Genomic DNA, 23,411 nt, shown 5'->3' with positions numbered 1-23,411 from the left:
ACTGCTGAAAAGGCAGATCAGAAGACGGTTGATGCAAATTGAACAGAATGGCACAAATATGCATCCTTGTTATACACCCAGGGATGCCATAACCTCACTTAGCATCACTCCTGACCGAATAACTCTAAGCCTTACCACAGAATCCCCATAAGATGCCAGTCAGAAATATATCCGGCAGCCTATCAGATTCTCCCATTGTCATGACCCTTGCCCCTGGCCCTCACTGGCAAGTCAGCCTTCCAGTTAGGGCCAGGTCAAAGGCCTTAAAACCTCATCCAAGACTCTCTTGGAGTCAGTCCTGGCGCCTTTGGCGCCAGGCTCATAACCATCATGAAGACCAACATTAGAATGGGACTATTTACTTGGGACTATTTAACTTGGGGGGGGTTCAGCCAACAAGCAGGCACACACATAGCTCAGTTACAAGGAACTGAGCCATGCAGTTTAGTCTTTTGGGTGTGGCAGGCCTGGGACTACTTTACTTGGACTACTTTGGGTGTGGCAGGCCTGGGGCTATTTTACCTGGACTACTTTACCTGAGACTATTTAACCCGCACCCAAACAGCAGAACATGCTTTGCGTTATTCTGCTGTGGGCAGCGTAACGCTCATCGTGTCCAGTTCTTTGATGCCAGCTTACCTGAAACCAAGGACCTGCAGAGAGAGAAAGAACACTACGAAACTTACCTGGAACAGTATCCTGTCTTCAATCCATCGCTGACTTCAGTTCCACTCACCTGAAGGTACAACTCCATCATCCGGCACCGCATGCATCCTGGAATACCATAACCTGGAAAGAGGAGAAAGAAAGACAGCATTAGTAAGCGTTTACTCACGTTTCCTCCCGAATGAAGAAAGCCACACAATTCTTACCTGGGTAGTCATCTCCTCATCAGTATCATTGTTGGAACATTACGGCGCTCGGTGAGGAACATCGCAACCTGCAAGGAGAGAAAAGACACAGGTTAGCAATGTAAAAGGCAAAACAGTGCCGCGCATTGTGCATTACTCACCGGACAGCATCGCGCACACAGCGCTTTCGCCTACCGGCCCATGCTCATCTTCAAACTGCATGACAACACCAAAATACTAACAGAATGCAAAGCCTCAATAATATTATCCACCTGGGCGTCATGGAGACTTCAGAGACTGACCAGTTAGTTCAATTACACGCTGAAGTACATTCGGCCAGGCAAGAAACCAATGTTCTTAGGAGGGATTTGATTGTTACTAAGGATAATACCGACCAAATAAGTAGACAATTGCTCCAATCACAGGCAGGACAGACACCATTGCCTGGTAACATTCCGCCAGCAGCTGTACCAACTTCTTCTACCAATCACTGGTGTAACAGGGGCCCCCGCAGCCCCCCTAGCACATGACCTGGGAGGGGGCCTCACTTGAAAAAAAATATTTTTTTCAAAATCTTTTTTTTTAATTTCTTTTTTAAATCACTTTGCCTTCATAAAGACATTATTTCTGTAACAGAAATAATGTCTTTATGAAGTCAGAGTGACTTCAAAAAGAAACAATCAGCCTCATTACAAGTTTGGCTGTAGCCTTGGCGGTAAAACCGCTAGGCTGCTGCCAAACTTGCGCTTTCTTCCAGCATCCGCGAATGGGCAATTACCAGGTCATTACAGCCCCGCTGGACCTGGTAATTGCCCATTTGCGGGCGGTGGAAAAAAATGCTCCCCATTCCCATTTGATCCCCATAGGGTTCAATGGGAATGAGGAGATCGGATGCACCGGCACCATTCAGAATAGTGCCGGTGCACCCGACATGCTCTGCTCACTGGTGCCGGTACGCCTGTCAGGTCAGACCTGGCGGGCGGTAAGGCACCCTCGAGCAAAACTCGTAGTTTGCCGGTCTGGTAACAACAGTACCGGCAAGCTTACCGGTACCGTTGTTACCGGACCGGCAAACTTATACTGAGGCCCAATTTCTTTTTGAAGTAATAGGACTCCCCTCAACCCCATGACGTGTGTGTGTGAGTGTATGGTGAAAGGTTGCACACAAATGTATGGGTGGCTGCCTGGGTGTGCCTGCATGGTGAAAGAGTGCAGACTTAAATGTACGAATGGCTGATGTGCATGCGTCTATATGGTGAATGGTGTTTGTGCTTGTGCTCAGTGGCGCAACAAAACCTACATTTCAGGGGGCTGATGCTTCAAATGTTGGGGGAGGCGCTAACTTCACGGGTGGTGGGGGAGGCAAACTTTTTTGTGTGGGGGCATCTAACTTCTTTACGCATTTTAATGAGACTATTCTAGTGCAGCTTCAATGTTACAAGCAGTTAACTCTCTCCTTTAAGTGTGAAAGCACCCACTTATGAACTGTTGTGAGAATGAACGGTCTCCTGTTCCCTTTCTAAACTTCCAATCACTTCCCTGCCATGAAAGTGCTAAACACACATCACAATTTCAATTGCCTAAAAGATTTGGCATTTGAATGCAGGTACTAACAGTGAAATGCTTTACGTTAGTAACTGCTTGGCCCTTGTTAACCCAGGTGCCGTTTAACATCGGTGTCCTGTTCTGTCCGGCAACTGCTCTGAAGGTCAGCCAGGTTGAGTCAACATAGCCCAAAATGACTGGGGGCGAGTGCTGCAGCCCAGTCAACTGAATATTGTTAAGACCCTACTTGTGTTTAATGCCTTAATTACTTATTGGTAATCGTCATTACTCCTAGCCCTATTCTTCCTTGTCCCTGTAATTGTGTATGAGGCAGTACTTGCATCATACACAAGCACAGGGATGAGGTAGAGGTACATGGAGGTAATGCCTGACTTAGCTACCTGTATCTTCATTACTCCTAATCCCACTCTTTCTCATCCCAGTACTTACCTGTGAGGCCAGGAGCCTCAAACGTAAGCTCTAGGACAAGGAGGAGGGACATGAAGGTAATTCTGGGCCAAGAGCTGATTTTGGAGGTTGGGGTAGGGCATGGGAGGGAGAGGGCATGTATGGGAGGTGGGATTGTGCGATAAATCATAATGGTTGTCCATGTCCAGGCTAAGCAGGCAAGATATGTGGTATTAGTGGCTAGAGGGGCATATTGGTGCAGCCAGTCTAGTTATTCCTCAATTTGGTATGACTTTTTTATAACTGCGCATTTCTGATAAAGCAGTCCTGCTAAGTGTAATTACCTGGCTAGATTGGCATTTGGGTGCTGCCAGTCTAGCCATTTCTTACTGCAGCATAGTATATTTTTTTGAGCATCTGTGATAAAATGATATGATAGAAGTCTATTATAACACGCCTGTACACAAGTGATTCTTGGCGCGACAAGCAATGGAGTGAAGCTAGAGGGAGTGACAAGACAAATGATCTTACTAGGCCTTGTGTCATTCAAATCGTGCAAGTGCGAGAATGAAAAATGCAAGGGGAAAGGGAGTGGGGAGTGCAAGGAAGAAGGGCGGGGAAAACATGGCTGTAATGCTCTGAGTAAGTGCAGCCAGGACAGTGCAGCTCTGGGTAGTGCAAGGAGAAGAAGGGACTGTAGGGTTACAGTTACAGTCCCTAAGTGCGTGGTAGGCCATCGGCAGTGCAAGGGTGACTGATCAAGAAAGAGTCTGGACTCAGTGAGACTCTGAGGGTAGCCAAGCAACCAGTCGGTACAGCAGACCGGTAGATCAGGTAGGTCAGCAGGGGAGGGAGAGAGCAAAAGCAGAGGAGAAGAGGAAAGTTTTGAGCTGCTTCCAAACATCAGGTGGTCCGCTAAAGTTTGAGAGGGGCAGGGAGGCCATTCCAGAGGGAGGCATCTGCAGAGGAGAGAGATCTACCAGCCCCACTCTCTGCCTGAAGAAGCATCTAGCCCTTAGAGAGTTGGAGGTAGCCGGTGGAAGGGCTAGAGAAAAAAGGTATTTTGGAAGAGAGCGTTGGTTGTAGTGTGGGCCCGACCCCACAAAGCATTGTGGATAATGCAAAGGGCCTTGAACTTTATTCTTGCAACCACCGAGAGCCAGTGGAGAGATTTCAGGGCTGTAGAGATATGATCCCTGGGCTTGTGGCCAAGGACAAGTCTTGCTGTCCTGTTCTGGATAAGTTGCAGAGGGCGGAGAGTAGAGGAAGGTAGCTTGAGAAAGAGGTTGTTGCAGTAGTCCAGCCTAGATATAAACAGGGCTCTGGAGACAATGAGCTTCTGGGGGAAAGTGAGAAAGGGAAGAGTCCCTTTGAGGAGGAGCAGCTGGTAGGTAGTGGGACCTCTTGGTGACGTCCGAGATGCGAGGAGAGAAAGAGAGAGTAGAGTCGAAGATGACAAAAGTTTTTTTGCCTCGCAGGAAGGCGAAGGAAGAGGGCCCAAGGTGGGTGGCCAGAGTGAGAGAGGGAAAGCAGGGGCAGGGGTCCCAATGAGAAGGATCTCCATCTTAATGGCACTAACGTCGATATCGTTGGAGGTCCACCAATCCTGAATCACGGATAAACAGTCAGGAATGAGCAAGAGATGAGAGCAGCCTGAAGGAAAGCTGAGTGCCATTTGCATAACACTGCAAGATAGAGGAGAAGGTAGAGATCAGGTGGGCCAAAGGGGCCAAGTAGAGGTTGAAAAACCAGGGTGAGAGGATAGAGCCCTGGGGAATGCCACAGGAAGAGAGAGAGAGGTGATGGAAAAAAAGGGACCAAGTTGGACCTGGGAGGGGCAGTCCAAGAGGAAGGAGGTCAGCCACTCCAGACCCTGATCCGTGATGCCCAGGTTCTCACGTAGTCGATTGATCAGGATGGCGTGGTTGACTGTGTCGAAAGTCGAGGAAAGATCACAGAGGATTAGGACAGAAGGAATTCTGGAATCAAGGTTAGAGAGAAAGAGGGGAAAGGAGGAGGAGAGGTAGAGATGGCCAAAGGGGGGCCGAGAGAGGAAGAGGGAGAGGAAGAGGAGATAGTGGACACGATGTCCTGAGTTTTAGCTGAGAAGTGAGAGGCCAGAGCCATACAGAGGGCCTGGGAGGGAACCAGAGAGGTGGAGACCACAACAGGATTGACCAGTTCCATGAGGATTTTAAAGAGTTTGGCCGTGTTGTTCGAGGCAGCAGAGACCCGGGCTTCAATGTGTGCTCTCTTCTTGATGAGTGTTATTGCTTCGACTGGCATTTTTGTGCATCCAGTCTAGGTCTGTATAAATGTGGCCTGGTATGCTTTACTGTAATTTCATAACGCGTCTACACTGGTCTACATTGTGCAGCCAGTGGAACATGTTTTCAATGTGGCATGGCATTTTTAATAGCAAAGCATTAATGTTCCTGTGCACAGTTGGTGACTTGCATATATTGGTTTGGTGTTACCCTACAAAACAAATGCAAACACTCTGGCTTTTTGGCCAATTATTCTCAGAAAGTGTGCTGTATATTGCATTAAAACACATATTTATATCTTTCTCCTAGTACAGTGTGCGGCATACCCTTCAGCAGCACGTTCATGCGTATTGTGCAAGCGTGATACTCTAGGCCGGCCAAGAGTGTGGCACGACCGTGATTTGTTGCTGAGATGGGGGGGCCCCCTCAGCATGGCTCGCAGGGGGGCCCCCACATTTTGTGTTACACCACTGCTATCAATCCAATACAAATAACCCTTCCGGGGGCAGTTCCTTTAGCTCCACCTGAACGATTTACAGGGGACCCCAAGAAGTACGCAACGTTCATGAACCAGTGTTGTCTTCATTTCCTTTGCAGACCTGGGGCTTTTCCTAACGACCAAGCGTGGGTTGCTTTTGTCTTGTCATATCTGAGTGGCAGTGCTGCGGATAGGTCGGTACCATTGGTAAGTCAGGATAACCCGTTGTTACATGACTTTGGGGGTTTCCAGATGGAAATGGAAAAACTCTTTGCTCGTCATACCCAAGGCCAAGCATTAGACAACAAACTTTTGTCACTCCGTCAAGGAAGTCAAGACTTGCTTACATATATAGCAACATTTAACAGACTAGTCGTTGAAGCTGGGTGGCCTGAGGAAAAAAGGACCACACTATTTCATCGGGGTCTACGAGGGAAACTAAAGGATGTCCTTGCTCAAGTGGTTAACCCACCTAAAGACTGTGGAGAATTCATCAACCTTGTGATGCAATTACATCACTGATTACAAGACCGAAAAGCGGACCGGATAAGGTTAGACACTCGAGCTCTGTATTTCCGGTCAAAGGATAATGTTCCACGTACATTGGAAAACACGGTAGAACCCATGCAAATCGGAGGTATACGGCCCCCTTTAAATAAAACTGAAAGAGACAAGAGAAGGCAACAGCAATTATGCTTATATTGCAGAAAATCAGGCCACTTCCTCAAAGAATGTCCAGTGAAACCACCAAGGAGAACTGTTAGAGCCACAGAGAAGGAAGATAATAACAAGGAGTCGGAAAACTACCAAGCCCGGCAAGCGTAGAGGTCTGCTTGTCGAGCGAGAAGGATGAGCCAGAGACCTCACACTTTGCATTACCAGTAATTTTGATCAATCACCAACAACCGTCTCGGATGCATGCTGTCGAAGCATACATAGACAGTGGAGCAGTTCGGAATTATGTAGCCCAAGATCTGGCAGTAGAGATGGGGCTTTACTTATGCTCTAAGTTGACTACTGAAAAAGTTACTACTGTTGATGGGACAGAAATAGCTTCCGGACCAGTAACCCAATGTACAGAAGCATTAACCCTACTGTGCCAGGATGGACACCGAGAATCTACTGCATTCGATCTCATCAAAGCTCCTAAATTTCGATTAATCTTAGGGATGCCAAGGTTGGTAGCTCACAACCCTCTAATAGATTGGCCTTTTCCGATGATTGTGCTCGCACCTGTTATTACCAAGAAAAGGGGAAAACAGACTTATGTACATCTGATACTCCCAGTACGGCGGCGATTGTACTAGGTGTGACTAGTACTCTGCCAAATGAATACCAAGATTTTCAAGACGTGTTCCAGAAAGAACTAGCCAATACTCTACCACCGCACAGGCCCTATGATTGTCAGATCGACCTCATACCTGGTGCGCAAATTCCTTGTGGTCGAATCTATGCACTTACTGAACCAGAAAACCTCCATTTGAAATCTTACCTTGATCAGTACCTGGCAAATGGATTTATCCGCCCATCTAAATCACTGGCAGCCAGTCCCTTATTCTTCGTACCAAAGAAGGAAGGAGATTTGAGGACTTGCATCGACTATCGCGCATTAAACCAGATCACAGTAAAAAAACGTTATCCACTGCCCCTTATTCTCGAATTATTGGATCGAGTCAAAGACGCCCAAATCTATACCGAAATGGACCGTAGGGGGGCGTACCATCTTGTTCGAGTGAAGAAAGGAGACGAATGGAAAACCGCCTTTCGTAACAAATACGGCTTGTATGAATACCAGGTAATGCCTTTTGGACTTTTCAACGCTCCTGCTGCATTCCAGTACTTTATGAATTATGTTTTGCGGGAGTTAATCGACGTTTGAGCCCTGGTTTATATTGAGGACATCTTAGTGTATTCTGCTACAAAAGAAGACCATGTCAGGCATGTCCGCTCTGTCCTTACTAAACTCCGCCAACATAAACTGTATGCTAAACTCGAAAAATGCTCTTTTCATGTCACCGAAGTGGAGTTCCTTGGTTTTATCCTCACACCAAAAGGTATCAGAATGGATAGGCACAAGGTAGATGTGTTCTTAACTGGCCGTCACCAGCTTCATTTAAAGGAATCCAGAGTATGTTGGGCTTTGCAAACCTTTACCGCCGATTCATCCCAGATTTATCCCAAATAGTGCATCCAATTACATCACTATTGAGAAAAGAAAAAAGTTCCATTGGACCGAAGAAGCAGAGAAGGCCTTTCAAGAACTTAAGAAAAAATGTACTTCTGCTCCAGTTCTACGGCATCCTCGCCCAGACCTCCCTTATATAGTTGAAACAGATGCCTCTAGCATGGCTATGGGAGCTGTTCTCTCACAAAGGGACCCAGGAACTGGCCAGTTACACCCTGTGGGCTTCTGGTCGCAAACATTCTCACCTCCCAAACTCAACTATGCTATCACAGACATAGAACTCTTGGCTATAAAATCAGCTTTCAAGGCATGGCGACACTATCTCCTTGGTGCTAGACATACTGTCACAGTCATAACTGATCATCGAAACCTGCAATATCTAAAAACAGCAAACGCTCAATCATCCCGTCAACTGCGGTGGGCTCTTTTCTTCGCTGAATATGACTATGTGATCACCTACCGGCCAGGAGTCCGAAATGGAAAGGCTGACACCTTGTCCCGCATGGGTGTTGATGAAACTGTATACATAACTCCAGATCCAGTAGCCATCATTCCAGAAGACAAACTCCTGGGTCTTACAACAACATTGACACAGGGTGAACTCCAAAACAAGATCCAACTCTTAATGGATCCCACTTTCTCAGAAGAGTGGTGTACTCAAGGAGAACATTATACCATTAAAGACCAGTTACCATATTTTAGGAACCGTCTACACTTGCCAAGTAAAGATTTACAAGAGCAGGTTATTTCACACTTGCCAAGTAAAGATTTACAAGAGCAGGTTATTTCGGGTTATCACGACTCCCTGATTGAAAGTCATCCTGGAATTGCCAAAACTCTAGCTAAAGTAAATCGAAACTATTGGTGGCCCACAAAGCATAAAGACATCATACAATTTATCCAATCTTGCGGTGTGTGTGCGCAAAACAAGTCCCAAAAGCAGAAACCAGCTGGTCTTCACCAACCATTGGAAATTCCTCCCGCACCATGGCACACACTGTCCCTTGATTTCATTACAGATCTACCTCCCAGTCAAGGATTCAACACCATCTTAGTAGTTGTAGACTTGTTCTCTAAAATGGCACACTTTATTCCTTTTTACGGGACTTCCAAATGCATCCAGTTAGCAAAAGTATTCCTGGAGGAAATCGTACGGCTACATGGCTTTCCATCGGTCTTGATCTCAGATCGAGGTAGTCAGTTTGTATCCATCTTCTGTAGGAAATGCTGTTCAATGGCCCAAATTGACATTCGACTATCCACAAGTCACCATCCTCAAACAGATGGGCAAACAGAAAGAACAAACCAAACCCTCAAGAAATACTTACGTTGCATGTTACATCAAGTGGAAAGAAATTGGAAGGACTTGTTATGGACAGCTGAATATGCCTATAATAATTCATTACACACCAGCACTGGACAAACCCCTTTCTACATTATATATGGTAGACATTCATGTACTTCAGAATTGGATCTCCCCCAACCCCTTTGGAAATGCCAGCGGTTAAAACCCTACATACGACTATTTCCCAGGCCTTCAAAGAAGCAGCAGAACATTTACTCCAAGCCAAGAACAGACAAAACAAATTCGCTGATCAACATCGTAGTAAAGCACCCGACTATCAAATTGGAGACAAGGTCTGGTTAGCATCAAAATATGTGCCCATAAAAGGGACTCAGACCTTTCGTCCCCAATATCTGGGATCTTATTCTGGGATCTTATTGAATCCATAATAAATCCAGTGGCAGTTAAATTAGCCCTACCACCCACTTTGCAGATTCATCCTGTGTTTCACGTATCACTCCTGAAACTGGTACGATCTGGTACTCGGTTTACAACACCACCAAAACCAGTATTAGTTGACAGAGAACCAGGGTTTGAAGTAAAGGATATCCTAGACTCAAAATACACCAGATCCAAACTATACTACTTAGTTGATTGGAAGGGATACAGCCCTCAAGACAGATCATGGGAACCTAGTGAATACATCCATGCACCTCCCTTAATTAAAAAGTTCCACCAGAATTACCCAGCCAAACCAGGACCAGGCAGAAGTGCTACCGTGAGAGGGGTCTTGGGGGGAGTGTTGTCATGACCCTTGCCCCTGGCCCTCACTGGCAAGTCAGTCTTCCAGTTAGGGCCAGGTCAAAGGCCTTAAAACCTCATCCGAGACTCTCTTGGAGTCAGTCCTGGCGCCTTTGGTGCCAGGCTCATAACCATTGTGAAGACCAACATTAGAATGGGACTATTTACTTGGGACTATTTAACTTGGGGGGGGGGGTTCAGCCAACATGGAGGCACACACATAGCTCAGTTACAAGGAACTGAGCTATGCGGTCTAGTCTTTTGGGTGTGGCAGGCCTGGAACTACTTTACCTGGACTACTTTGGGTGTGGCAGGCCAGTGACTATTTTACCTGGACTACTTTACCTGAGACTATTTAAACCGCACCCAAACAGCAGAAGATGTTACGCTGCCCACAGGTTATTCTGCTGTGGGCAGCGTAACGCTCACTGTGTCCAGTTCTTTGATGCCAGTTTACCTGAAACCAAGGACCTACAGAGAGAGAAAGAACACTACGAAACTTACCTGAAACAGTATCCTGTCTTCAATCCATCGCTGAATTCAGTTCCACTCACCTGAAGGTACAACTCCATCATCCGGCACCGCATGCACCCTGGAATACGATAACCTGGAAAGAGGAGAAAGAAAGACAGCATTAGTAAGCATTTACTCACGTTTCCTCCCGAATGAAGAAAGCCACACAATTCTTACCTGGGTAGACATCTCCTGGTCAGTATCATTGCTGGAACATTACGGTGCTCGGCGAGGAACATTGCAACCTGCAAGGAGAGAAAAGACACAGGTTAGCAATATAAAAGGCGAAACAGTGCCGCGCATCGCGCCTTACTCACCGGACAGCATCGCACACACCGCGCTTTCGATTACCGACACATGCTCATCTTCAAACTGCATGACAACACCAAAATACCTTTCCATACCTAAAAGGAAAGAAGCAAGACATTATTATTCGAACTAAGAGGAACATAAGAACTGCAAATAAAGACTGTAAAGCAGCAAACCTACAGAGTCGCAGCAGGCCTGGATTCCCACAGGGGGGCTTGCACCAGTGAAGTAACTTGGTCGCTGCTCGCCCCCCACATCTACGCACCCCTGCCATGAGGAGCAGGACGCAGAATCCACCTTTTACAATATTAAGGTGAGGAGAAGGCCCAAGGGGGAGGAAGGAGTTGAGGTCAAGGGAGGTGGGAAAACATAAAGACAAACTGGTATTGAATCCAGCGCTCCTATATTGCAGACCCATCTTTAACCAGAGGCCTTAGCAAGGGACCGGGAGAGGGTTCGAGAGTGCAAATCATCCAACCAGGGCTGGGTGGCGTCCTCGTGGATACCAGGTGAGCGTAACACCTATAGCCAGCCAGGAGAAACTTTATTGAAGGAGCCATGAAATGCAAAAAGCAGCCTATAGAGCTCTTAAGTCTTGGCACAATGACTTCTTCAGCAATAAGCTTAATGGCAAACTGTTTGCCATAGCTGGAATGCCCGTTGTAAACCCAGTCTCAAGCAGTGACAGTATCCTATTCTGTATTCTTCGACCCACAAGTTCTATTAAGTAAACTTTAGCCAGAACATTCCCTGGCATTCCCAGTAAGGCAATAAGCCCATAGCTAACATTGGATGTCCTAACTCTTTTTCTTGTAAATGGAGATCAGATTTTTTGTTGTTAAATGGGTCTAGGTACCTTGCCTCTTAATCCACATTCAACAAAAATAGGGTAGAGTAGATTGGTCCAATGGTCAGGGAGCTGCTGTAATTTATAGTTACAAAGTGCATCTGGATCCAGCACTCTGGGTGTTTCAGTGTACGTTAATTGACCTCTACCTGTAAAATAGCACTGGTCCATGGTCTTTTAACCTAATCTTCTATCTTTGTTTCTTACCCCTGAAAATCATATACACTTCTGTTAGATTGGTCCAATGTGACCTTGATTTTTCAATCCTTTCTGCTATCTGGCAATCGCCTTTTGTATTATAAGCCAATTGCCAAAATAACAGCTCTTGGGCAGTTGTAATAATGTCATTCATTGCTTTCCAATTCTCCATAGCTTTTTATAGTGAATCAGAAAACTCTTATAATGTTTTTTGAATTTCTTGATAAAGCTTTAATGCCCTCAGAGGGGGAGATGGACCTTTTTAGGGTTTTCCCAGAACTTTGTCCACAGTTCCGTTTTGGGGTTACCAATTACCTTTTCTAGCCCACCCGCAGAGTGACCTTCCTGGGGCTTGCAATTATTTTTCTTAACTGGGCAGGAACCTTAATGTCCCAGTTATTTTCAGATATTCAAGAGGAAATCAATGTAATGGTATATCAGATGTCTGTTTTCTTTTGCTGATCTACATGTCTCTTTATGTATATATTTGGGAAAGTTTGTGTGTATGTTCGGGGTTTGTCTCCTGCCCCATAACAGTTGCTGGGCTGAGGTTTTGCCCCGGGGTCGGCGTACCAGTATGGGGTGTACTGGTGGTAGTGAAATCTGACCAACCCCACCCATTCATCTAGGACAAGGCGGGGTCTGGCTCTGTGCTAATAGTAGGGGCCATTTCGGGAGATTGACGATTTTGGGATTATTGGCTCCAGCCCACAACAGTTAGTGGCTGAAGTTTTGGCCTGAGGTCAGCATACCAGTATGCGGTGTACTGGCAATTGTGAAATCTGAACAACCCCACCTATTCACCATGCACATGGTGGGGTACGGCCCTGTACTATCAGTATGGGAGATTTCAGGAGGATAACGATTTTGTGATTTTTTAAAAATAGGAGGTTATGACACAATAAAACATGCAGAAGGCTATAGTAGAACCCCACGTGCATGTCAACTACAGACCCGTGCAACACCCGCTGGTACCGCTATAAATCAATAAATCAACAAATCAGACAAATAATCAATGAAGGAATAATCCAATCAACCAATATATATATCGATTGAGTAGCTAATCTAGTATTTTTGCATTCAGTAAATGCATTGAAGACACACTTCTGAATCAACTTACCAGCTCCACTATGCTGCCAACTTTATGCTAAGGAAGAGGCTGCTTTCATTTGAGAGGATTTGGCGTGCCAAATCCCTATTAACACGCAAGGAATTCCATGAATCGTGTCCTATATATCCTTTTCCCTGCTTGCATTACCCTCCACTTATCGCTCCTGTCTTCGACTTCGAAAAACCTCTTCTGTTTGCTTGCGGCACTTTAAGTTCGCTTAAGGCAGAATAATCAATATTCCAGCAAGTAACAAAATATCCATCTCTCGTTCTGTTTCCTCGTCTTATTTGTCTCTGAAAAGTGTCTTAAAAGCATAATCACAATGCAACCAACCAGCCAGCATAGCATCAAGTTCCATTACCTTCTCTAACCTCTGACCCCATACCATCCATTTATTATTTATTTACATATTTGTAGTGCGCTGAAAGCCTGCAGGCATCACGGCGCAGTCACATAAAACAGAAACAGAAGAAACAAGACCAATTTAAACACAAAATTCTGAATCCATAATATCTAAATGACATTGTAAAACATAGGCATAGAACCTAAAACACAGCAAATGAAGGCAAACTAAGAAGGAGCAGTTAGGCATAAATGGAGGAACAGAGAGAAAATGCACAATGTTCGAGAGCACATTACAATATCAGATCACAATTCGAGGATCCTCTGGGAAGATATTTACAGCGCCTTAGAAAGGCAGGTAGGATGCTACCCCCACAACCAACTAAGACACAGTCACTATTTGGTTGCTTACACCAGTCACTGAGGTCCAACCTGCGAAGAATCAGTAAGTCAGTCAATCTGACTACACCTGGCCCTGTCCTCTATCGTAGCCAGGCGAGTACATTATAGCGTAATGCTTGTTTGGACTCTTTACCTTCAGTCTTTGGGATATTAGTAATGACAAGGTTCCTTTGGTCCATAATAAAGTCATGGGTGCTCCTATCCTTGATTTTAGGCAATTGTGACTTTTGTGGTTATAAACTCTGCAGAGAAACTGTCTTGAATTTATCAGTCATCACTATCGGTCGGATAACTGCTTGTTGATCAAATACGGGTACCAGGAGGGATGGAGATATTTCCTGTGTTGAGCTTTTGGTATCTACATTTGGAAGATAAGCTCTCTCATAGATAGCTGATGTCGGCCCCTCAGCCATTTTGGATCCCTCACTAGGGAATAAAGTTTGTGAGGCGTGATCTGTCATCTTCCTTTTCAGGTTGACTTGGCAGGCAAAGTCTGACTTAGCTAGTTGTAATAATACAGCTGGGCTACGGAGCGCGTCTAACTGAAGAGCCGCGCTCACACTTGGCTGACGTAAGTCCACCATCCAATCATTCAAAGCATCCACCAGTAAACCAAGGTCAAAAGGACTAGTGCACAGGAGAAGCTCTTTGGCAATACTAGCCATGAGAGAGGGCCATTGTTCTAATTGCGAGGATACAATCGGAATTGTTTCCACTAAGTCCACAGCACCAATCCCCCATGTGCTGTCATGAGGACCCATAAGTATCAAATTCCCAGGCAGTGGGTCCTTCACGCCACCCTCCTCACCCTTCTCACTCAAAGCCATAACAGCGGGTGACAACCTTGTGTGAGGAAACAGTCTGTGGGGGCACTATACATGCATGAATGTCGGCAAAAACACAGGGTAATTTGCCACATCCGCAAAGGAGTAGCTTACACAGAGGTGTCCGTAGTCAGTGTTAATTAGGAACACAAGCGTACCATATTGGGCTGCGCAGCAGCGCACTAGCCGATTGGAAGCTGTGGACTTCCAGCCAAAGTGCCTTTGCCTCGCGTGATTGGAACCGCCAGGAAAGCTGTAAAGCAACTGATGACCCCCTGGAAGCAGGTGGTTCCAAGCCAGAGCACCGCCGGCAGGACTAAGCTGGAGCTGCTGAAGACGCAGGTACCTGCGATCAACACACATACGAGGCAGGAGTGTTAGAGGAAAGGACCTACACAGACGTCAAGCCACAAGGCCACAGAGGGTTGCCGCCGCCCCTGCCGTCCGGAGTCTTACGTTATCTGAGATGCTTGCTTGTTTCTCCTTGGTCCATACCTCTTCCGTGCTCCTGCGTCCCTCCCTGGTCCCATCCGGCATTTGTGGCCCTGGTGAAGCACTTGGTAGTGGCTGTTGCACAAGTTAAATGAAATGGTTCCAAATCATGACTGCATCACTACATACTGCATGCTGATGCAGTCTCTGTTCAATGGGTGTTTGAATCATTTAATTTAAAGATCTTTGCATCAGTGCCCGCCCTGAGGAGGACCCGTCTGAGGGTCGAAACACTTGTTGGCATAGGCACATGGTATAGGCACATGTTCTTTGAGTAATATAGCCAGGTTCTTCTATTTTGACTTTAATGTGGGCCTATTGGGTGAAACCCATTTGATGTTTTTGGCATAGGCACATGTTTTTTGAGTAATACAGACAGGTTGTTCTTTTTTGACTTTATGTGGGCCTATTGGGTGATACCCATTTGATGTTTTTGGCATAGGCACATGTTTTTTGAGTAATACAGACAGGTTGTTCTTTTTTGACTTTATGTGGTCCTATTGGGTGATACCCATTTGATGATTTCTGTCTTTTTATATTTGAGACGATATTATAAAAATGTTGAGCCCGCTTGGAACTAAGTGCCTTCTGATAATTACACACAAGATTAATAAATATCTACATTGTTCCATCAATGAACCCTTATTGGAATCTTATGTTTGTTACATGCTTATTGATCAGTGGAGTATAGCGCGGACTAGGGAACACTTCCTACTTTTCGTATTTGGTGGAAGGGGTACCCACTGTTCCCCTTTGTACCTCTGCCTAACGCCATCACCCATAACCCAATTTCATTTCTCCTATTAGAGTGAATTTCACTAATGTATGAGGACCTAAGCGCACAACCAACTAGGCACCCCATCTCTTCTGCACCGGCTTGGAAGTAGCCCCAACACTAACAGACCTGAAATGAAGCACGCAAGGGACGGACCTGTAAGAGGCTGTCAACTGAAGGAGAATCCAAGGAGGGAACCAAGAGAGAGAAGTGTTAGCCAGAAAGGGGAGAGAGGGAAAACCCCTTTCATCGCCGATTCCACACACAGATGCTGAAGTCTGTGGGGGGGGGAGAGCAGATGCGAGCAGTAGAGCCGTCCTTCCCAAACACTGAGAAGAACAGAAGCAGAACGTCCTACCTGGTGACACAGCCCCATTCCAGTAAAGGTAACGGGGAGAGCGGGAGTCCTGGGGAACGGGGCATATGCAACTAATGCCACAGTCATATTCAACAAAGTCAGAAAAATTGGGTAATCTTACTTATCCCAGTGAATTGTGAAACACCAAGAACAGTAAGAATCATTCCTGGGCTCAGCTGACTCGTCCCAGTGAGGAATCAAGTATTTAAACGAGTAATACTTATTCAGGGACTCAGCCTACTCGTCCCAGTGAATGGCCAAATCCCAAGAACAGTGGTAACCATTCCTGGGCTCAGCTTACTCGGTCCAAGGAGGAATCAAGTATTAAGCAGGGGATTGCATATTCGGGACACAGCCTACTCGTCCCAGTGATTGGGAGAGGTTAAACCACAAGAAGAGTGAGACTGGTCACTGAGTACACCACATCCCAGTGAGGAGAAAAATGATCAGAAGTTGATAACAAGTGATAAAGGAGAAGGTGCTCAACTTATGAGAGAGAGAGACTTACCTAAGATTGAGAAGGACAGAGTGGGGAAACATTCAGGTTCCAGAGCACCTAGAGAGGGGAACGTGAGAAACCAAGGGAAACCAAATACGGGGCGTGGAGAAGTCCTCTAAGATCACTAAAAGACTGGGTACAAGAAATAGCTGGAAGCTAGCTGAATGTCCTGTATTGACAAGAACTTGCTGGCAAAGCATTCCACGAGAAGGGAATCATTCTCCTGGTCTTTAGTTGTGTAGTATTAGTGGTAGGCTTAGCATATACTTTTTGGACGGAGGACAGACTTTTGTAGTGGACTTCACCATTGACAATGAGCCCCTAGTTTAGTTGGGTTAGGCAGGGAAACCCATAGACTAGGGAAAGTGAGGCATTTTTTTAAATTATTTATAATAAATATTCCTGAAACGGGAAACTCTAGTCTGTCCCCTTCTTTTGACCCTCCACATTGGACATCCTATATCTATAGCTATATAATTCTCTAAGGTGTCCTGTATCTGGGACAGGGCATGCATATACCCATCTTTACCCTCATCACAGCACCCATTTTTTAAATGTCTCCCAAAACATGAAGCAGGACAGCCTTGGGCCCCAATGTGAGAAATGCCACAGCCATTTTATCTGCACATCAAGTTCCTGAGCCTGTCCAGCTTAGTGTATATGATTCATTGTTACAAACACTTTATTGTGTGGGAGTGGGTTGTCGAAAATGTAATGAGGACAAACACCCAGTGTGTATGTATTTACCATTTTACCTCCCCTTTACACAGGTGTAGTTGCCAAATATAAAGATCTGTGGTCATTCTCAGGTTACCAACATGATTTTGATTTTCTGCAAATAGCCAGGAACCCTTGTTGGTTCTATTTACCCCTCCCAACCTTCAGACTGTAGAATTTCAAAAGACTACAATGCGATTGTCCATCTTGGAAAATAGTATACATTGTTATTCAGAGCTTGGATTTTTGCTTTGCTTAGTAAGACAAGTGTAATGTTCTCCTTTTACCTGCAATATATATTGGAAATGAAAATTAGAAATTGACATTACAAACTGGCTCTTTTACATTTTTTTTACAATCTTGGTACAATTACATAATTTCCCTTTTGAATAGCTTCTTTTTGGGACATACACACAATGTTGTCTCTCAAAATGTTGCTTCTTTTTTCGAAAGGTCACACTCACATTAAAACCAATAATCTGTTACTTTCGTGAGCGCCTGGTCAATATTTAAATGTGCCTGCTGGGCACTGATGCTTGGTGCCTACCCTGTGTGTGCATCACTTCTGTAGGAGACCACTGCAACGGTTCTACGTGTTTTAGAAGACTTTCTTTCCAAAATCTGCAGTTTGGTCGACTAGTTTGGGTCAACCCAAATTCAACCTTTTTTTATTGTTAAGGTGGGGTACCCTCCACCAACCCCCCACCTGATGTTGCAAGTCGCCTTGGATGTCCATGACCTTATCAAAGAAATCGACATTCAGACTCGTTCCTCGTTTAGCCCCAGAAATCCTCGGTGACTTGCAATGACTTTATAGTGTACGGAAGGGTACATTAATATATTTCAAAGCAGTGCATAAAACACATGTAGGAAGGCGAGAGAATTGATTGGAAACTGGACAGAAATCATGGAGATTGTTCTTCTAACTACTTTAAGAACAAATGAGTGAGAAAAGATTTGTTTTGTAGTCTTGTTTACTGGAATAAATGATGATGTACAAAGTGTATTGTAGTAATTTAGGCCCCACATACTAACTCTGTAACACTGATTTCGATCCACATGAATTCTTTCACACCGCCATGTCATTTCATTTACAAGACATTCATCTATTTTTGCCCACTAACATCTTAACCCTAGACTGACCCATTACATTAGGACGGAACTGGAAAAAGTCATACTTCTAATCACACGTCATGCTGTAAATATTCTAGAGAAGGACTCACGCCCCCACCCACAAAGCCCCCACATGGCCGTGATCCTATCACTTACCAGTTATTCTTGCAATCCCTTTGACCCTCCTTCCTGTCTCACCAGCAGCGTGTGCTCCCAGACTGTGCCCAATAATGTGGACAGATGAGGGCGAGTATCCATACTCTTTCTGTGAGAGAAAACACAACACATGTTAGCTATTCAAGCATGCACATCATCTGGACTGCAGGATGAAGCATCTGGTAAGGCCTCTCATCATTTCAAGCAATCACTTCATCTGGACTGCAGGATGAAGCATCTGGTCAGGCCTCTCATCATTTCAAGCAATCACTTCATCTGGACTGCAGGATGAAGCATCTGGTCAGGCCTCTCACATCATTTCAAGCAATCACTTCATCTGGACTGCAGGATGAAGCATCTGGTCAGGCCTCTCACATCATTTCAAGCATGCACTTCATCTGGACTGCAGGATGAAGCATCTGGTCAGGCCTCTCATCATTTCAAGCAATCACTTCATCTGGACTGCAGGATGAAGCATCTGGTCAGGCCTCTCACATCATTTCAAGCAATCACTTCATCTGGACTGCAGGATGAAGCATCTGGTCAGGCCTCTCACATCATTTTAACATGGGTGTAGTTTGGTTGGTGTCCTTTTATGGCCTGGAAGGAGTAAAGACTCTTTGGACGCAATGATCACTTTTATTGGACCAACAAAAACAATATACTAATGTTACAGCTAGACCCATGTGAATTTATTTGGCAGAAGTGGGGAAGATGACTCCCCTGAACTTATAGGAGCTTTGAGTGTTATATTTGGCTGAAGTATATTACGGTTTCAGGTTGGTCACTGTTACTGTAAATAATGGGGTGAAGAAGCCAACACCCCTCTACCAGAAGAAGTTCAAAGGAAACAAAGTGTCATTAGCTGAATTACTGTATTTCATTGTAACTGATGGGGGAGATTGAGGTGAAATTACCCTCGGTGGTCGGACATCACTCAGGCCCTTAACTTGGGCAGTGGTGCCTTTACTGGTGGTTGACTCCATGACCATCAGTCTGGCTTCAGAGCTACCAGAAGGATGGAAACTGCTCTCCTGAACATCCGTGAAGACCTGCTCTGCGACCTTGATTCTAACACCCCTTGCGTCCTCATCTTACTTGATCTCTCTTCTGCCTTCAACACAGTCAACCATGAAATCCTGCTGAACCGTCTCTGTGATGAAGTGGGTATCACCAAACAGGCCCTGGCTTGGCTGACTTCTTTCTTCTCTGATCGACCCTCCCATGTCCAACTTGGGTCCTTCCTCTCCTCTATCTCTATCTCTACATGTAGTGTTCCCAAGGGGTCTAACCTCTCTCCCTGGCTGTTCAACAAATGATATGCTATGATATGACATTTATAACATGGCCCACCGCATTGCCACTCTCTGGCCCAGCTTCCCGTGCTATGCGGATGACACAACTCATTTCAGGCTCCCTTCTGCCACCTCTTCTCCTTCTCTCATCTGAGACTGTCTGTCTGCTATCCAGAGTGGTGTGCCATCAATGATCTCTGCCTCAATGTCAGTAAGACCGAGATTATCCTCATCGGCACACCTGCTCCCTCCTTTCCTGTCACTCTCTGGCCGGCCTCTCTTGGCCCTCTTCCTACTCCCACATGTGAGGCTAAAAACCTTGGGGTTATCTTCGACTCCATACTCTCCTTCTCTCCTCACATCTCTGACATCTCTAAGAAGTCACACTACCAGCTGCACCTCCTCAGAGGGATTCTTGCTTTCCTCTTCTTCCCCCAGAAGCTCACTGTCTCCAGAGGTCTGGTTCTCTCTAGGCCGGACGACTGCAACAGCCTCTTTCTAAATCTGCCTGCCTCTACTCTCCGCCCTCTACAACCTATCCAAAACAGGACTTCGAGACTTGTCCTTGGACACAAGCCCAAGGATCGTATCTCTCCAGGACTGAAATCGTTGTACTGGCTCCCAGTGGCAGCCAGGATAAAGTTCAAAACCCTCTGCATTGTTGACAAGGCCTTCTGGGGCCTGGGACCTCAATATCTTCAACTCTCTTTTCCTAAATATCTTCCTTCCCGAGCTCTTTGAATATCCGCCTCAAACTCCCTCAGGGTCAGTCGCTTCTCCAAGCAGCGAATTTGTGGTAGAGGTCTTTCATCTGCTGGGGCCTCCCTCAGGAACAGTCTCTCTGAAACTTGAGGAGAACCATCTCTGGTTCCGTAAGCACCTCAAAACCTTACTCTCCTGGCTGAATCTGAAACTACACTGGTTACCTGGCTACCCTCTCATCTCGGGCCTAGGTCCCCTACCTACCAGCTGCACACCTGCACTGCCCCCCTGGCAACCATTGCACCTGGGGACTGTTTCTGTATCCCTACAGCCTCTTACCAGCACTTGACACCTGATGTCTGCACTTACCCTTGCAATTGCCACCAGCTGGCCGCACTTTTATATTTAATGGGCCTCATTACACGGAAGGCGGTGAACCATGGCGCTATTCCAAGGTTGGTGGGGCGGTAATTCCCCCTTCCACCATTGCCCTTCCCCATTCCCATTTTTGCCCCATAGGGCTCTATGGGAATGGGGAAGGCGCCAATTACGGTACGGCAAATTGCGGTACCGTAATTAGCTCCACTGGTCCCTTTGCGGGTTGGTTTTTAACGCCTGCAAAAAGCAGGCGTTAAATTCCCCAACCCGCAAAGGGACCTCGTAGTAAGGCGGTAAGGATTTACCGGTACCGGTAAAATACCGGTACCGGTAAACCCTTACCGCCTACCGTGTAATGAGGCCCATTGTCTTTATTTATTTTACTGTTGTCCTATGTAGTGCACTACCCCCTTCCCCTGGCACTTTTCCCCTTCCCCCTCCCCTGCACTTGCACGATCTCAATGTCACCTGGCCTAGTAGGATCGTTGTCTCTGTCTTCCCTCTTCCCCCCCTTGCCGGCGCGCCTCGAAACACTTGTTTATAGGCGCGTTATAAATGCCATATCATATCATATCATATCATACTGACAGCATGGGCCCGCCGCTGAGGGTAATATCTTCATTAGCACCTGTGTGATAATAGTGGGGTGTTTTTATAAGAAACAAAAAAAACATACCTTTTACGCATGCCCGGTGCCGTGTAATGGTTCACAAAGTCTGTTTTCACATTGAAAACAGACTTTGGGAACAGCACTGCGCAGTGCCGGGCAGCACAGCAAAGGTATGTTTCTTTTTTTAAAACAAAAAAACACTCTCTTAGCACCAGCGTGGGAAACTACACGGGTGCTAAAAGGTGAGGGGGTAGGAGGAACAGGGAAGGGGAGGGAAGGGATCACTTGCTACCCAGACTGCTCGGAACGCAGGCTTGTACCATTCGATACATCCCGCGTTCCGAGCATCCTGATTGGCCAGCACCCCTTCCAGGGCACTAATGTCTCTTATAGACTGAAATATCAACTCTTTGTTTTCAATGAGCAAAATAATAACATCAAAAATAACACTTACTGCAAATATCTGTGCTATAGCGGTCTTTCCCAGTGAAAGATCTGACATGAACTCACACCATTACAATGGGCCTCATTACACGGTAGGCGGTAACCATGGCGCTATTAGCGGCATGGTTGCCGCCGGTATTTTACCGTGTCCGCCTTGGTGGATGGCGGAATTACCGCCCTACTCCAAGGTGAGCGGGGGCGGTAATTCCCCATTCTCCAAGGCCCTTCCCCATTCCCATTTCTGCCCCCATAGGGCTCAATGGGAATGGGGAAGGAGCTAATTATGGTACCGCAAATTGCTGTACCGTAATTAGCACCAAGGTCCCTTTGCAGGCCCGTTCCTTAACGGCTGCTAAAACCAGCCGTTGAGGTCAGGTCCAGCCCTGCTTATCTGGCAAACATCTCAAAGCCTTTGGCCATATTCAGGTACACATGTCCCTTGGTCTTTATTATGTTTTGTTATGTGCATCATATAGAGGTATTTATCGCCACATAGTGGCCTCCTGCTGCTGAGCTTAACAGTTCAGTGTGTCATAGAAATAGCAACGTGAAAACATACGTACACTAAACTGGACGTTTTCAAAGAGTTCTTAAAAACAAGATTAGTTTCTGTCATTCAAATATTTTCAGGTCCATTATTTCATATTCGAGCAATAACTGCTAAAAAAATAATCGCCTTCCCACCCCCAGCCCCATATCTACTGAGCCTACGTCTAGGGGTCTTTGAATATGAGTGTTGGAAGAGCATAGGGATCTATTGGGAGTATGTCGCATACGCTTTTGTTGTTTTGGCCACTACGGGCCACCGTACCGAGGCCTTGGGAGACATGTTCAGATTTGCCCACCCACAGTGCATCCCGAAGGCTGCGTTTTGTACATATTACAGTCTTCTCATTAAAGATTTAGGACTACCAAGAAGGGCACGACTGTTGGGAAGGCACAAGGGAGGGGATTTAATAAGATAGTGAATTTGCAGGAACGTTGAAGGTGAGTATCATCAGAGTTAGACTCGTGCTGCTTATTGATCCTTACCGCACAGCCGGTCTTGATGTGAATTGGGGCTTTTTGCCAGTCTCACCCTATGTTGTAAGGGATCTGCATGCTGTCTGAGGGTCTCCTAAAGGTGTGCTTTGGTTGTTCCTCTGAGTTTGTGTATGATGGGGACATGGAGGGCTGTTTGGGTGTTAGCATGTCCCCTCTGTGAGGCATGTTTAAAGCGGTGTGTTCCGCTCTCTCTGTCTCCACCCACCTCTCTTCCTACACTTGTGAAAGGGGGCCTGGGAGATAGGAGAGTCAGGCTGCAGGACAGAGTCATTGGTTGCAGAAGCTGATAGTACATGTGCGAGGGTGGAGGCTTCCTTCATGTAATAGGTTGTGGGTCATGAGAGCTGCACACATGGGAGGCAGCCCCACAGCGTGAAAGATGAGGTCAGTGTTGGGACAATGGTAATATTGCCTCCCCTTGTCCGCACATGTGGGACACAATGTTTTGGGAGGTCACCTTTA

The 23,411-nt window shown here is 46.0% G+C and overlaps 1 protein-coding gene across 1 annotated transcript in view; it reads right to left on the bottom strand.

The window, feature by feature from the left end:
* The window catches only part of LOC138473267 (pancreatic triacylglycerol lipase-like), a 186,958-nt gene that overhangs the window by 78,892 nt on the left and 84,655 nt on the right, over positions 1-23,411 (bottom strand). The window contains exon 6 of the mRNA XM_069611904.1: positions 18,477-18,585. Coding sequence (XP_069468005.1) covers positions 18,477-18,585 — 109 coding nt within the window. The remainder of the gene's footprint in view (positions 1-18,476; positions 18,586-23,411) is intronic.

Source organism: Ambystoma mexicanum, chromosome 8 (assembly GCF_040938575.1).
Source record: "Ambystoma mexicanum isolate Mex_15411 chromosome 8, UKY_AmexF1_1, whole genome shotgun sequence".
Lineage (NCBI taxonomy): Eukaryota > Metazoa > Chordata > Amphibia > Caudata > Ambystomatidae > Ambystoma > Ambystoma mexicanum.
Note: the sequence above shows the minus strand (reverse complement) of the source record. Positions and strands in the feature narration are given on the sequence as shown.